A 13,248-nucleotide genomic window follows, 5' to 3' on the forward strand; every position below is an offset into this window, starting at 1 on the left:
GACAGAGGAAAAAAATTTTAAGTTTTCAGTTGTGTGGTGAATATTTTTAATGTGATAGCTTTTGCTTCCCTTTATAGCTTCATGATTTTTGGAACCTGGATAATGACTATTCAAGGGTCCCCCTTTTCACTAAACAATAAGAACAAAATAATTTTAAGTAAAGATTTTGCTATTAATTCCACCCTAAATATTTTATAGTGTTTCCTNATGTCTTAAACCAGTTTTCATTGTTGTGTAATTTTCATAAACATCATTTTTAGCAGTTGTAGAATTATGAGAGCTCTTCTAAACAAACACACAAAAACTGCTAGGTAATAGCATCAAAGGGGCGGGATTTTACTCTGCTACCTATGGCCTTTGGAGATCTATAAAAGAAAATAGTAGGACTTTTTTAAAATATGATCATATAGTAAATACTGAATGAACTTCCACAGACAAGGTCCCATGCTAGGCACTAAGATATAAATGTAAATAAACCATTCTCTGTTCTCACAGAACTTTAGATTAAATGGGAGACAGAAGCAAATAAATAAATACAACAAAGACAAACCACAATAAATGTGTGCTTCATGGAAGGAGCGGTTTCATAGAAGTGGTACCCTTTCAAGGAGGAATAAATGTTTGTCAGGGCACAGAACAGTGCCCTGAGGGAAGAATATATAATTTTGTATTTCAGGGGATTCGGTCATAAGATCTATATTCACTGATGTTGAATAGTTTACAAGTTAAATGCAGAAAGTGAGTTGAAAAACAGTATCATATGATTCCATGTGTATGAAAAAAGCAAAACCATATTGGTGTACATACGTGTGTCTGTATAAACACAGAAAAAGTTACGGTAAGTCATATACCAAACTGATAACGCTGGCCACTTCTGGGGAGGGGAGTGAGTATAGAGCTATAGATATTAAGGAAGACTATGTATGTCTTGTATGTTTTTAGGAGATTGTTATGTGTGTAATTAAATAAAATATGGGAATGACAGTGAATATAAAACTAATGGAACCTTGATAAAGCAGAACATTATTCAACCAAATAGATTTCATTCTATAAGTCAGTAATTTGTAGATATTCTTTACATTTGGAGCTCTTTTTCAAACAATTATACTAAGGCCACAGTTTTTTGAGAAAGCAGAACAATTTTATTTCTAAGCAAGGCTGGAGGACCAGATTTTTTTTTGAGAGAGAGAGAGAGAGAAAGAAAGAGAATGATAATCTTAACCAGGCTCCACACTCAGTGCAGAGCCCAACGCTGGGCTCAGTCCTGTGAGCCTGGGATCATGACCTGAGCCAAAATCAAGAGTCAGACACTCATGACTGAGCCACCCAGGCACCCCTAAAGATCTTGATTTCTGTGTTTGTGTGCCTGCATGCATGCAATAAAAGAGATCTGAGAGGGAAGATTAGAAATCATTTAAATTTTCCTTTTTTGTATTGTATATTTTAATATATATTATATATATATATATTTAATATATATTATCTCTATATTTCTATGAGAAATGTTTGTTGCANAAAAAATAAAATAAATAAAAAATAAAAATAAAAGAATGTGCTCTATGAAATAACCCAAGAAACTTAAGTAAAAATATGCTTATCAAAGAATTATTTATAATGATAAACTAGAAATGAATTTAATAGTTTGCATTACATTTGATGAAATATTATGAAAGTCACAAAATTAAATTCAAGAGGACCTAAAGATTTCATTGGAAAAGGTTTGATAAGGAAAAGCTCCTTCTCAGTCAGCCTCAGCCATTCAAAGATAAATAGTATGTTTACTTCTATTGCCATAGATTAGTTTTGCTTCTACTTGAGCTTTATATGTACTCTTTTGTGTCTCTCTTCTTTCACTCAGCATAATATGTTTGAGATTTATCTATATTGTTACATGTATCAGTACTTTGTTCTTTTTGTCAGTGCATAATATTCCATTGTATGAATATATCCATTTATCCATTCTTCTGTTGGTATACATTTGAGTTAATTGAGTTTGGGGCTCTTTTCTTAAGTACTTTTATTTGTTATTATTATTATTTTACTTTATTAATTTTGAGAGAGAGAGTACAAGCAGGGGAGAGGCAGAGAGAGAGAGGGAGAGAGAATCCCAAGCAGGCTCCACACTGCCAGCACAGAGCCGGATGTAGGACTCAAACTCACAAACTGTAAGATCATCACCTGAGCCAAAATCAAGAGTCAGACGCTTAGCCAACTGAACCACCCAGGTCCCCTGAGTTTGGGGCTCTTATGAATAAAGGTGTTGTTGGCATTCTTATTCATATCTTTTGGCAGACATATGTACTCATTTCTTCTAGGTAAATACTTGGGAGTAGGATAGCTGTGCCATATGGTAAATATATGTTTAGCTTAATAAGAAATTGCCAAACGGTTTTCCAAACTGTACCAATATACTGCCACCAGCAATGTACTGGAATTCAGGTTATTCCATATCCTTGCCAGTGCCTGATGTTTATAATCTTTAATTTTAACCATTCTGATAGATATATACTGATGACACATTGTGGTTTTTGTATATGTTTAAGTGCTTTTTACTTTAGTGTTCATATCTTTTGAACCAATGATTCTACTTAGGGGACATTTTCCTAACGACATAACTGGAAATCAGAAAAAATTGATATGTACATGTATGTTCTTTACCGCATAACTTATAATAGCCTAATATGATAAATAACCTAAATGTCAGATATTATGGAAGTAGATACATAATTTGTGACACATTTGTAATGATAAAATATATAGTCATTCAAAATTATCTTATAATAAAAGAACAATATGAAATTGTATAGTATCAGCTATAGAAAATGTGTGTATTAAAAAAGACCAATAATATGTTAACAAAAAAGTTTATTTAAAAATACTGGAAGAAGGGGCGCCTGGGTGGCTTAGTCGGTTAAGCGTCCGACTTTTCGCTTAGATCATGATCTCGCGATTCGTGGGTTCGAGCCCCGCGTCGGGCTCTGTGCTTACTGCCAGCTCAGAGCCTGGAGCCTGTTTCAGAGTCTGTGACTCCTTCTCTCTCTGACCCTCTCCTGCTCACGCTGTCTCTCTCTCTGTCTCCTAGAAATAAATAAAAAACATTAAAAACAAATTAAAAAATAAATAAAATAAAATACTGGAAGAAGCATTATCAACAATAGCCAAACTAAGGAGAGAGCCCAAATGTCCATCGACTGATGAATGGATAAAGAAGAAGTGACAGAGAGAGAGAGAGAGAGAGAGAGATTACTCAGCCATCAAACAGAATGAAATCTTGCCATTTGCAAAGACATGAGTGAAGTTAAAATGTGTTATGTTAAGTGAAATAAGTCAGTCAGAGAAAGACAAATACCATATTATTTCACTTATATGTGGAATTTAACAAACAAAACACGAACATATGGGAAGGGGAGGAAAAAAGAGAAGAGAGGGGAACAAACCACAAGAGACTCTTAACGGTAGAGAACAAACTATGGGTTAACAGAGTGAGGTGGGTGGGAGATGGGCTAGATGGGTGTTGGGTACTAAGGGCAACACTTGTTGTGATGAGCACTAGGTATTGTATGTAATTGAGGAATCACTGAATTCTACTCCTGAAACCAATATTGCACTGTATGTTAACTAACTAAAATTTAAATTNTTTTTCCCCATCCTCACCTATTTTTTTCTAATGGTCACATGACCATTTTATAATAGCACAAAAGAAATAAATTTTATTTCTTTTTAAGCTTAATTTAAAAAATGTTTTTAAGTCTTTATTTTTAAAAGAGAGACAGAGTGTGAGCAGGGAAGGGGCAGAGAGAGAGACACAGAATCCGAAGCAGGCTTCAGGCTCTGAGCTGTCAGCACAGAGCTCGACATGGGACTTGAACTCACAAACCAGAGATTATGACCTGAGCTGAAGTCAGACACTCAACCGACTGAGCCACCCAGGTGCCCCTAAGCTTAATATTTTTAAGTATTTCAGATTTTGCATTATTTAAAAATTTTTTAATGTTTATTTATTTTTTGAGAGAGAGTAAAACAATGCGAGTAGGGGGAGTGGCAGAGAGAGAGGGAGACACAGAATCCGAAACAGGCTCCAGGCTCTGAGCTGTCAGCACAGAGCCGAATGCGGGGCTGGAACTCACAAACTGTGAGATCATGACCTGAGCTGAAGTCGGATGCTCAACTGACTGAGCCACCCAGAGGCCCCACAGAGTTTGCTTTCTATAATGCTTTCTCCCTACCTAATCTTTTCTGCAACATGAAAAATTGCTCTTTTGGTTTTCTTTTATTTTTTTTAATGTTCATTTATTTATTTTAAAAAGAGAGAATGAGCAGGGGAAGGGAGGGAGAGAGAAAGAGAAAGAGAATTCCAAGCAGGGTCCACACTCAGCATGGAGCCCAACACAGGGCTCCATCCCACAACTGTGAAATCACAACCTGAGCCAATATCAAGAATCACATTTAACCGATGAGCCACCCAGGCACCCCTGCTCTCTTGGGTTTCTTAGAACATTTTGTTTCTGCTACTGTTTTGACTTTCTGGTTATGAATTGCATGAAAAAGACACTCTCATGTTCTTTCTTTTCCTGAACATCTGATGTTCCAACATCCAGTCCAGGACAGAAGATAAAATAGAGCGATTCAAGAAAGCAGTTGAGTACTATTCACTCACAACCAAACTCTCTTCACTGCCAGTGGGTCCCTCCTCCTTTCTAGGTAAGGCTTTCATCTGATACTGAGCTGCTGTATCCAGAGGGGAAAGTGAGTCCCTCATGGGAATTGTAGGGCCAGAGTGGAATGACTTGTTTGTACTGCACTCTTATAGAAGTCATTCCTATTTGGTGGGCAGTCTCCTTTTGATTTCCATTGTAATAAAAGTGGTGACATGAGGCAGGGGACTGATTTCTCAAATTTGTAGATGGAGTCTAATGCTATTTCCTTAGTATGGGCTTCTTCTGGCACTAACCTCCATTATGGCTTAGCGCATATAAAATAGCCCTGTCTTTGGGTTCAGCCTGAGTTTGAATTTCACCTCTGCTGCTTAATAGCTGCGTGATCTTAACTAGTCACATTTGCATGTATGAAATGTGGCTCATGATCCCTATTTTATAGGGGCTTTTTTAGATGAAATAATTTCTGTAAGTTTCTTGGTATGGCACATAGCTGCTGTTCAATACATTGTAACTTATTGATAATAATTTTTCAAGCAATACAGGGTTAGCAGAATATCATACAGTAGAATTATTATGACTGATTAAAGTATGGCCCTTTCTTTGGTTTCAGGTTTTCGGAATAATAGGCTTGGAAATCCTCCCCTTCCACGAAATCAGATGGGCACTATCTCTGCTGGAAAGCCAATGGTAATATCTTTCAAGAGGCCCAAGACCATTTGTTAGCATTAGACTCAGGTTGCTTCTGGATTTTTATACTCTGATTTAACGAGTTAAGGTAATTCAATGTTATCAGAATATCAAGGCTGTATATACCTATGTCATGTTCTCAACTTGAGGCTGACAGACTATGTAAAGAAAACATCCAAATCAGTAACCACTAGGGCAATGTGAAGGTAGATTAGCTAAGGTCAGAGAATGGTTCTAGTAGACATGGTTGGGCCATTGTCCTGCTTCTGGAAGATTCTGTCCATATATCACTGTTAGAATAATTTCTTATTATTCTCAGTAGGTTCTATGTATCCCAATAATCCCCAGTTCTGGCATTATCCACTGTGTCACAACTTCTGAGGGAACTATTGTGGAGCCTGTTCAAATGTTAAATTGCTTTTCTGTCTGTTTTATTCTTTAGTTTTCTCACCATGTGCCCCAGAAAATGAAATATCCACCACCATTCCCAATGGGGCCCAACTCCTCTCTTCTCTTCTCTCCCCATGCTTTGGGGGAATCCCATGCTTTTTCTGAGGATCCCATGCTTCAGGACAGCCCCTTTGCCAATTGGGCTATCTCTTATGACTCCTCTGCATCCCAGTTTCCCAATTACCTGACTTCCAAAGCCTCACCTCCTTTGGGACCAGACTCTTCTCACTCCTCTTCCTCTGATGGTGATGAACCAAATGGAGCCAGCTCTGAGTAAGTATCTGAATACGTACCCAAGGGAACGTATACAGATGCTTCTGAAGCATCTGTATTTTTTGGTTTTGCTGGTAACCTGGGTTGGGGTGTTGGAGAAGTGTATGTTCCTTGATTTTTTCTGTGGCTGTATGCCCTTTTGTTTTAATGTTTATTTTTTATTTATTGTTTGAGAGAGACAGGGCGTGAGCAGAGGAGGGGCAGAGAAAGAGGGACAGAATCCAAAGGAGGCTCCAGGCTCTAAGTCATCAGCACAGAACCCAATGCAGGGCTCAAACTCACGTACTGTGAGATCATGACCTGAGCCAAAGTAGGACACTTAATTGACTGAGCCACCCAGGTGCCCCTGTGTCTCTTTGCTCTTAAGTGAAGTAGGAAAACTCTATGCTTGGCTACTTCATACTCCTATTGACTCTGTACAGGTGGTAATATTCAGATACTCAGGTGACTAAAGTAAAAGGAAACATAGAAGCTGGTTAGGGAAGCCCTAGGTATGAGTGTGCTACATTTCATGGCTGCCACTTCTCAGTTTTTGAGGGCTATGGATCGAATGTAAAAAATAAATGAAAAGAATTTATAGAGTTGAAGTATTAAAATAGTTGAGTAGGCAGTTATATTAAAACACGGTTCTGAGGATTAACATAGTGGTGTTTTGTACTAGCTCTTTTGTTCTTAGATTATTTCTCCAAGCAGATTATTCCTGAGAAACAGAGCTGGTTTGAGATTTCAGTTGTAATTAGTTTCTTAGAAAGTAAGCTGACTCGAGACATGGCTTCTTACAAGGTGTAAGAGGTATCAGGTGCTGTAAGGTATCAGGTCCAATACTAACCCAGTGTCTTGACTTCCAGAGGGTTTGTAAGATTCCTTGGGATCAGAACAGACTTCTTGAGTTGGAATATCTTTATCAGCCTCCTTTCTTCTACACGGTCTTCCTAAATTTTTAGTCATATCACGGAAACACTTCAGCAGCAGCCTGGATGGGAGGATCCAAATGGTGACAGAGGATCCTGGGTACAGCCCATCGATGCTGGAGTTTCAGATGCCAGCCTGGGTGATGGTGAGCCCCACATCCCATCCCTGCTGTCTATGTCTACAAGGAACCACATGGACATCACCATTCCACCCTTACCTCCAGTAGCTCCAGAAGTCTTGCGGGTTGCTGAACACAGACACCGAAGGGGTCTTATGTACCCATATATCTACCATGTCCTCACTAAGGTAAGAGAGCACATCAGCACCTACCTCCCTGCTTCTAACACTGTACTTCACACTTCCTAGAGCCATAAATTACCAGAGAAAATTTTAATTGGTATCCTGAAGGGAGATAAAAGGAGACCAATTATGCTGGGGTTCCTCTTTGCAGTAAGGGCCTCAGATGAGGTGAGACCAGCAGGAGATGGGACTTTCCAATAAATGAGGCCCCAAGAAGAGAACTATAATTGTGAGATTTCAAAGAAGATAATGCACCATGTTGGTAGACCCTGGTCTAGGGCTGGACACAATCTAAGAAGAGGCTTTATGCCCTTGCTCTTTACCTCTTCCTCTCCTTCTCCAGAACTTTTTTCCCTTCCTCCAGTCTTACTATACAAGTCCATTCCCCAACAATATGTCCAAGACGGACTCTACCCATTTATTCATCTATAGTCAGTCATAGCAGAGACTCTAAAAACCATAGCTTTTATGCTGGCTATGGCTATCTGGGCTTTTTACAGCTTCTTTTTAGTCTGAAACTCTGTTAAATACAAGTAGCAAATTTACTAGCTAGGGTATAGAGGCTGTAGTTCATGACTGATTCTTCTCAGCTCAATTCAAAACCTTGAGGTAACTCATTTTGTCCTTTCCCCTGGACCCTTTTCTTGTTAGGGTGAGATTAAGATCCCCGTATGTATTGAGGATGAGTGTAACATGGAGCTGCCTCCAGCTACTCTCCTGTTCCGGTCAGCTCGTCAATATGTATATGGGGTACTTTTCAGTCTGGCAGAAACACAGCGGAAAATGGAACGCCTGGCAATACAGCGGCAGTTACCTGTGGAAGGTAAGTATTGTTCTAGGATGTTTGGTGTGGAACAAAAACATCTGCGCATGCACATCATACCTGTGACTATGGAGCAGTCTTTGAAAAAATGCATAATTTGCCAGAATACATATTGGTATGGGAAATGGATTAATTTAAGCATTCAGAATAACTACTACTTATTAGAACCATGCTGGACTTTGGGAATGTAGAAGTGTATCTGACATGGTTTCTCCTCCTCAGTAAGGTTTTGTTTTGGATTTGACCCTGTAGACTTGGAGCCATTGAGATGTTTTAAGCTGCAGAATGACATGGTCAAATTAGTGTATTCAAAAGAACCCTCTAGATTTTTGCTTCTGGGAAGATGGAGTACATATACTTGTCCTTATTCCTCCTGCTAAATACAACTAAAACCCAGGATATTATATATATAACAAGCACAAGACATTCTAGAAGGTGAAGGGAAGAAGGCAGACTGGCTAAGGACTTTGGGATCCAAGGAATAATGCAGTGGTGAGTTCCCTGGATTTTCTTATTGCTGCACATATCCTAGACTAGGTGTGCGACCATCTGGCAGCCCAGAAACACCAACAGGTAGATACTAGTAAAAGCCCCAAGAAATGCCTTCTCTCTCTAGTCAAAGGACCCAAAAGGAACAACCTAGCAGCACAGAAAATTTTTAGGTAATAATTAATCTTCTCTAGCCAAACACCACGGAAAAACTGCAGCCGGCCCTCACCCCTAGTAGCAAAGACCAGATGAAGAGCCTAGACTTCTACCCTTGCCAAACTGTAACAAGCAAGAGGAGGAGGTGAATGGGGAGCCAGGACTTTCACTCCCACTTGGCAGTGATGAGAAAGCATCCCCCATCACTCAACAGAGCGGTGTCAGAAAAGACCTGCTAAAACACAAAATTAAAATAAGATACAGAGTCTTTTAAAATAATACCCCCAAATGTCCAGGTTTCAATTGAAAATCTCTAATCATACTAAGAACCAGAAAGATTTCAAACTGAGATCTTAAACTAACCAAGGAAAGAAAATCAACAGATAATGTCTACATTAAGATGACACAGATGTTTCAGTTACCTGGCAGAGATTTCAAAGCAGCCATTGTAAAAATGCTTTGACAAACAATTCTGAACATGCTTGATACAAATTAAAATCAGAAGGTCTTAGCAAAGAAATAGGAGATATCAAGAAAAAATGGAAATTAAGAACTAAAAAATACTATAACAAAATACTTCAGAGTTGAGTTAAATGGCAAATTGGAGACAGAAGAAGAAATAATTAGTGAATTTGGAGATAGAACAATAGAAATTACCCAACCTGAATAATCGAATATGCTGAAAAAAATGAACAGGGACCAGTAAAACTAGAACAAAAGATCTAATATTTGTGTCATCAGAGCTCCAGAAACAGAGAAGAAAGAGGGTGGGGCTGCAGGAGGATTCAAATAAATAATGGCTGGAATATTATCAAATTTGGGAAAAGCAGAAGGCAACAGATTCAGGAAGCTGAGTGAATTATCCACCGTTTAAACCCAAAGAAATCTATGCTAAGACCTATCATGGTGAAACTTTTGAAAGTTAAAGACAGAAAAATTATTTAAAGCAGTCAGAGAGAAACAATGCTTTACCTATAGGAGCAAAATAATATGAATAACAGCTAATCTCTCATCAGAAGCCAGAGTCCAGAAGAAAGTAGCACAACACTTTCTAGGGCTGAAAGAAAAGAAATGTCAGGTCAGAATTCTGTGTCGAACAAAAACATCCTCCAGGAATGAAGGGGACAAAAACACATTCTCACATGAAGGAAAACTAGGATCATTTTTCACAAGTAGCACTACTGTAAAAGAATGGCTAAAAGTATTCATCTACTCAAAAAAGCAATGATAAAAGGAGAAATCTTGGGAGAAGCTTGGGAACATGGCAGAATACAAGGACCCAGAGCTCACTCCATCCCATGTTTCAACTAGATATCATCCGCATCGAAGTTAAACTGGAGAGTGATCTGAAGACCAGTGGAACAAACTCCACAACTAAATATAGGGAAGAAGCTGCATCTGAAAGGTTAGGAAGGTCAGAAAGGTGGAGTGAGGCTGCCCACAGAAGGGAGAGAGCTGCATCCACAAAGAGGACAGAGGACCCACACATCAGGAAGTTTCCATGGTGAAAGCTAATCCCCATCGCTTTTGGCTTTAAGAAACAGGGGGGCTGAATTCCATGAGTTTGTAAAACCAGTGGGACTTGGAACCTGGAGCTTTAAAAGTCTGTTGACTGGGGCACCTGGGTGGCTCAGTCTCTTGAGCCTCTGATTCTTGATTTCAGCTGAGGTAACACTCTTGTAGTTTGTGAGTTCAAGTCCTGCATTAGGCTCTGCACTGACAGTGCAGAACCTGCTTGGGATTCTCTCTCTCCCTCTCTCTGCCCTTCCCCCACTCTTGCTCACGCTCTCTCAAAATAAATAAATAAACTTTAAAAAATAACTAAGTCTGCTGACTCAACACTGAGCCAACCGAGAGGGTGAGTCATAGTCGGGTTGCTGCCCTTAAAGAAACAGCAAGCTGAGTGGAGAGGCAACATAAAAACAGCAGTTTACACAACTAAGGGCAAATTGGAAACAAATATGTTCATATTTATTTCTGAGTGTGTTGGGAGACTTCGGAGATGATGGAGCCAGCAGGTACTACTTTCCTTCGAGCATAAGCACAGAGACACCTGCTGGAGGCAGGACTGCACAGACATGTGGCACCTAACCCACTAGCAGTGAAAGGACTTGCCCACTCCAGGCCTGCTGGCCCTGGCCTTGGGCTCAGGACAAATTTTGTTAAAGCTGAGTAGGTGACCCACCCAGCCACTGGGTATACAGCTGCCACTGAGCACCAGGCATGTCTGCCATGCAGTACTTAGCTGCGTGACCCCAGTCACACTTGTGTGTCCCCTAAGCCATGTGCCCCCAGGTGCCTTTGTGTGTCTGCTCAGCCAAGCACCCATAAGCACTATATTGCACCATGTCCACTGTGCACCCCTGGCTGCTGTTGTATGTGTGGTTGCCCAGTGTGTAACCCCTAGCCACTGCAGCACTTCAAGAGACCTGGGATAGAACTGGTGGCCCAGCACATAATTTTCTAGTACTGCCACCCTGCCTCCATTTCCCGGTGGGCATGCCCCCCTCACCTCAGGCTGGCCTGCCAGGGTCCCACTAACATGACAGGGAGCAAGTATAGCCCACAGCAGGCAGAGAGTCAGTGCAGATGACTACATGGAAAGGAAAAGTGACTCAGACAACAGCAGGGCATAAGCAACATACCTAGAATACTGTCCTAAAGTGCCAGGTTCTGGTGAACAGGAGACCTCCACTGCAGGGCACTCCAGGACTGAATTTTCATAAAGTCACTACTTTTAAGAACAGAAGACACAACTGACTTGTTTAAAAATTTTTTTTAATGTTTATTTATTTTTGAGAGAGAAAGGGACAGAGTGCAAGCGGGGGAGGGGCAGAGAGAGAGGGAGATGCAGAATCCAAAGCAGGCTCCAGGCTCTGAGCTGTCAGCACAAAGCCCGATGTGGGTCTAAATCTCATGAGCTGTGAGATCATGACCTGAACTGAAGTCAGATGCTCAACCAACTAAGCCACCCAAGTGCCCTGCAACTGACTTTCTTAACATAGAGAAATTGACACAGAGAGGCAGACAAAGTGAGGAAACAAATTTATTCCAAATGAAAGAAGTGATAAGGCCACAGCCATAGATCTAAGCAAAACAGATATAAGTAACATGCCGGATAAAGAAATTAAAGCAATGATCATGAGGATACTCAATGGACTTGAGAAAAGAGTAGAAGACATGAGTGAGGCACTTGACACAGAGATAAGGAATGACATAACAATGATAAAGGGCACAATAAATGAAATGAGAAACACACTTGATGAAATGAACAGCAGGATGGGAGAAGCAGAGGAACAAATTAGTGACCTAGAAGACAGAGTAATGGAAAGTAACAAGAGAGAGACAAAAGAATTATGCAAAATGAGAACAGACTTGGAGAACTCATTGACTCCATTAAACATAATAACATTTGTATTATAGGAGTCTTAAAAGAAGAAGGAAGAGAAAGGTGGTCAGAAATTCAATTATTTGAATAATTGTTCAAATTGTTATTTAATTGAATAACAGCTGAAAACCTCCCTAATCTGGGGAGAGAAAGAGATTCAGATTGAGGGGGCATAGAGAACCCCAGACAAAATCAAGAAAACCACACCAACACCAAGACAAATTGTAATTAAATTTATAAAATATAGTGATAACGAAAAAAATCTGAAAGTAGCAAGACAAGTCATTAACTTAAAGTGAAAACCCATAATTTTTCAATAAAATTTTAGCAAGCCAAAAGGGAGTGGAATGATATATTCAAAGTGCTGAATGGGAAAAATCAGCAGCCAAGAATACTCTATCTAGCAAGGCTTTCATTCAAAATACAAGGAGAAATAGAGTGTTTTACACTCGCATTCTGTCTCTCTCTCAAAAATAAATAAAGATTTAAAAAGAAAATAACAAAGCACTTTTATATAATCCTTTGGTCAAATAGCAAGTCTTAAGGGAAAGAAGGAAATACATGGAACTAAATGGGAAAAATACAGGATATTAGAATCTGTAGTGTGGAGCTAAATTTCTGAAAAGGAAATTTATAGTCCTCAATGCTCAAATTAGAAAAGGGGATAAATCTCTAATGTGTCCTCTAAATTTTCACCTCGGGAAACAAGAATAGGAGAAAGCTAAACCTACAGCAAACCAAAGTGAAGAAATAATAAAGAGCAAAGGTCAGTGGAATTGGAAACAGAAAAATCAGTGAAACAAAAATCTGGCTCTTTGAAAAGGACAATGAAATTGATGAACTTCTAGCAAGACCGCAATGAAGAGAATAGAGAATACACAAATTGATAATATCAAGAATGAGGCAGGGGATAACACCACAGTGCCTACAGACATCAAAAGGATTATATGGGAGTATTGTAAACAACTCTACACATAAATTTGACAACGTAAACAAAATGGATCAATTTCTCAAAATTACAAACTACCACAATGCCTGGTATGAAATAGATAATTTGAATAGCCCTGTAACTATTAATAAAATTTAGTTTAAAATTTCCCAAAAATGAAATC

General features: G+C 39.3%; 1 protein-coding gene across 1 annotated transcript in view; it reads left to right on the forward strand.

Moving 5' to 3' along the window:
- The window catches only part of FAM120C (family with sequence similarity 120 member C), a gene marked incomplete at its 5' end in the record, with an annotated part of 81,390 nt that overhangs the window by 16,278 nt on the left and 51,864 nt on the right, over window positions 1-13,248 (forward strand). Inside the window, 5 exons of the mRNA XM_077748135.1 lie at window positions 4,599-4,701; window positions 5,269-5,345; window positions 5,788-6,068; window positions 7,013-7,286; window positions 7,932-8,103. Of these exons, the coding sequence (XP_077604261.1) occupies window positions 4,599-4,701; window positions 5,269-5,345; window positions 5,788-6,068; window positions 7,013-7,286; window positions 7,932-8,103 (907 nt within the window). The remainder of the gene's footprint in view (window positions 1-4,598; window positions 4,702-5,268; window positions 5,346-5,787; window positions 6,069-7,012; window positions 7,287-7,931; window positions 8,104-13,248) is intronic.

The sequence above is a fragment of the Crocuta crocuta genome, unplaced genomic scaffold (genome assembly GCF_008692635.1).
Source record: "Crocuta crocuta isolate KB4526 unplaced genomic scaffold, BGI_CrCroc_1.0 scaffold1531, whole genome shotgun sequence".
NCBI classification, from domain to species: Eukaryota; Metazoa; Chordata; class Mammalia; order Carnivora; family Hyaenidae; genus Crocuta; species Crocuta crocuta.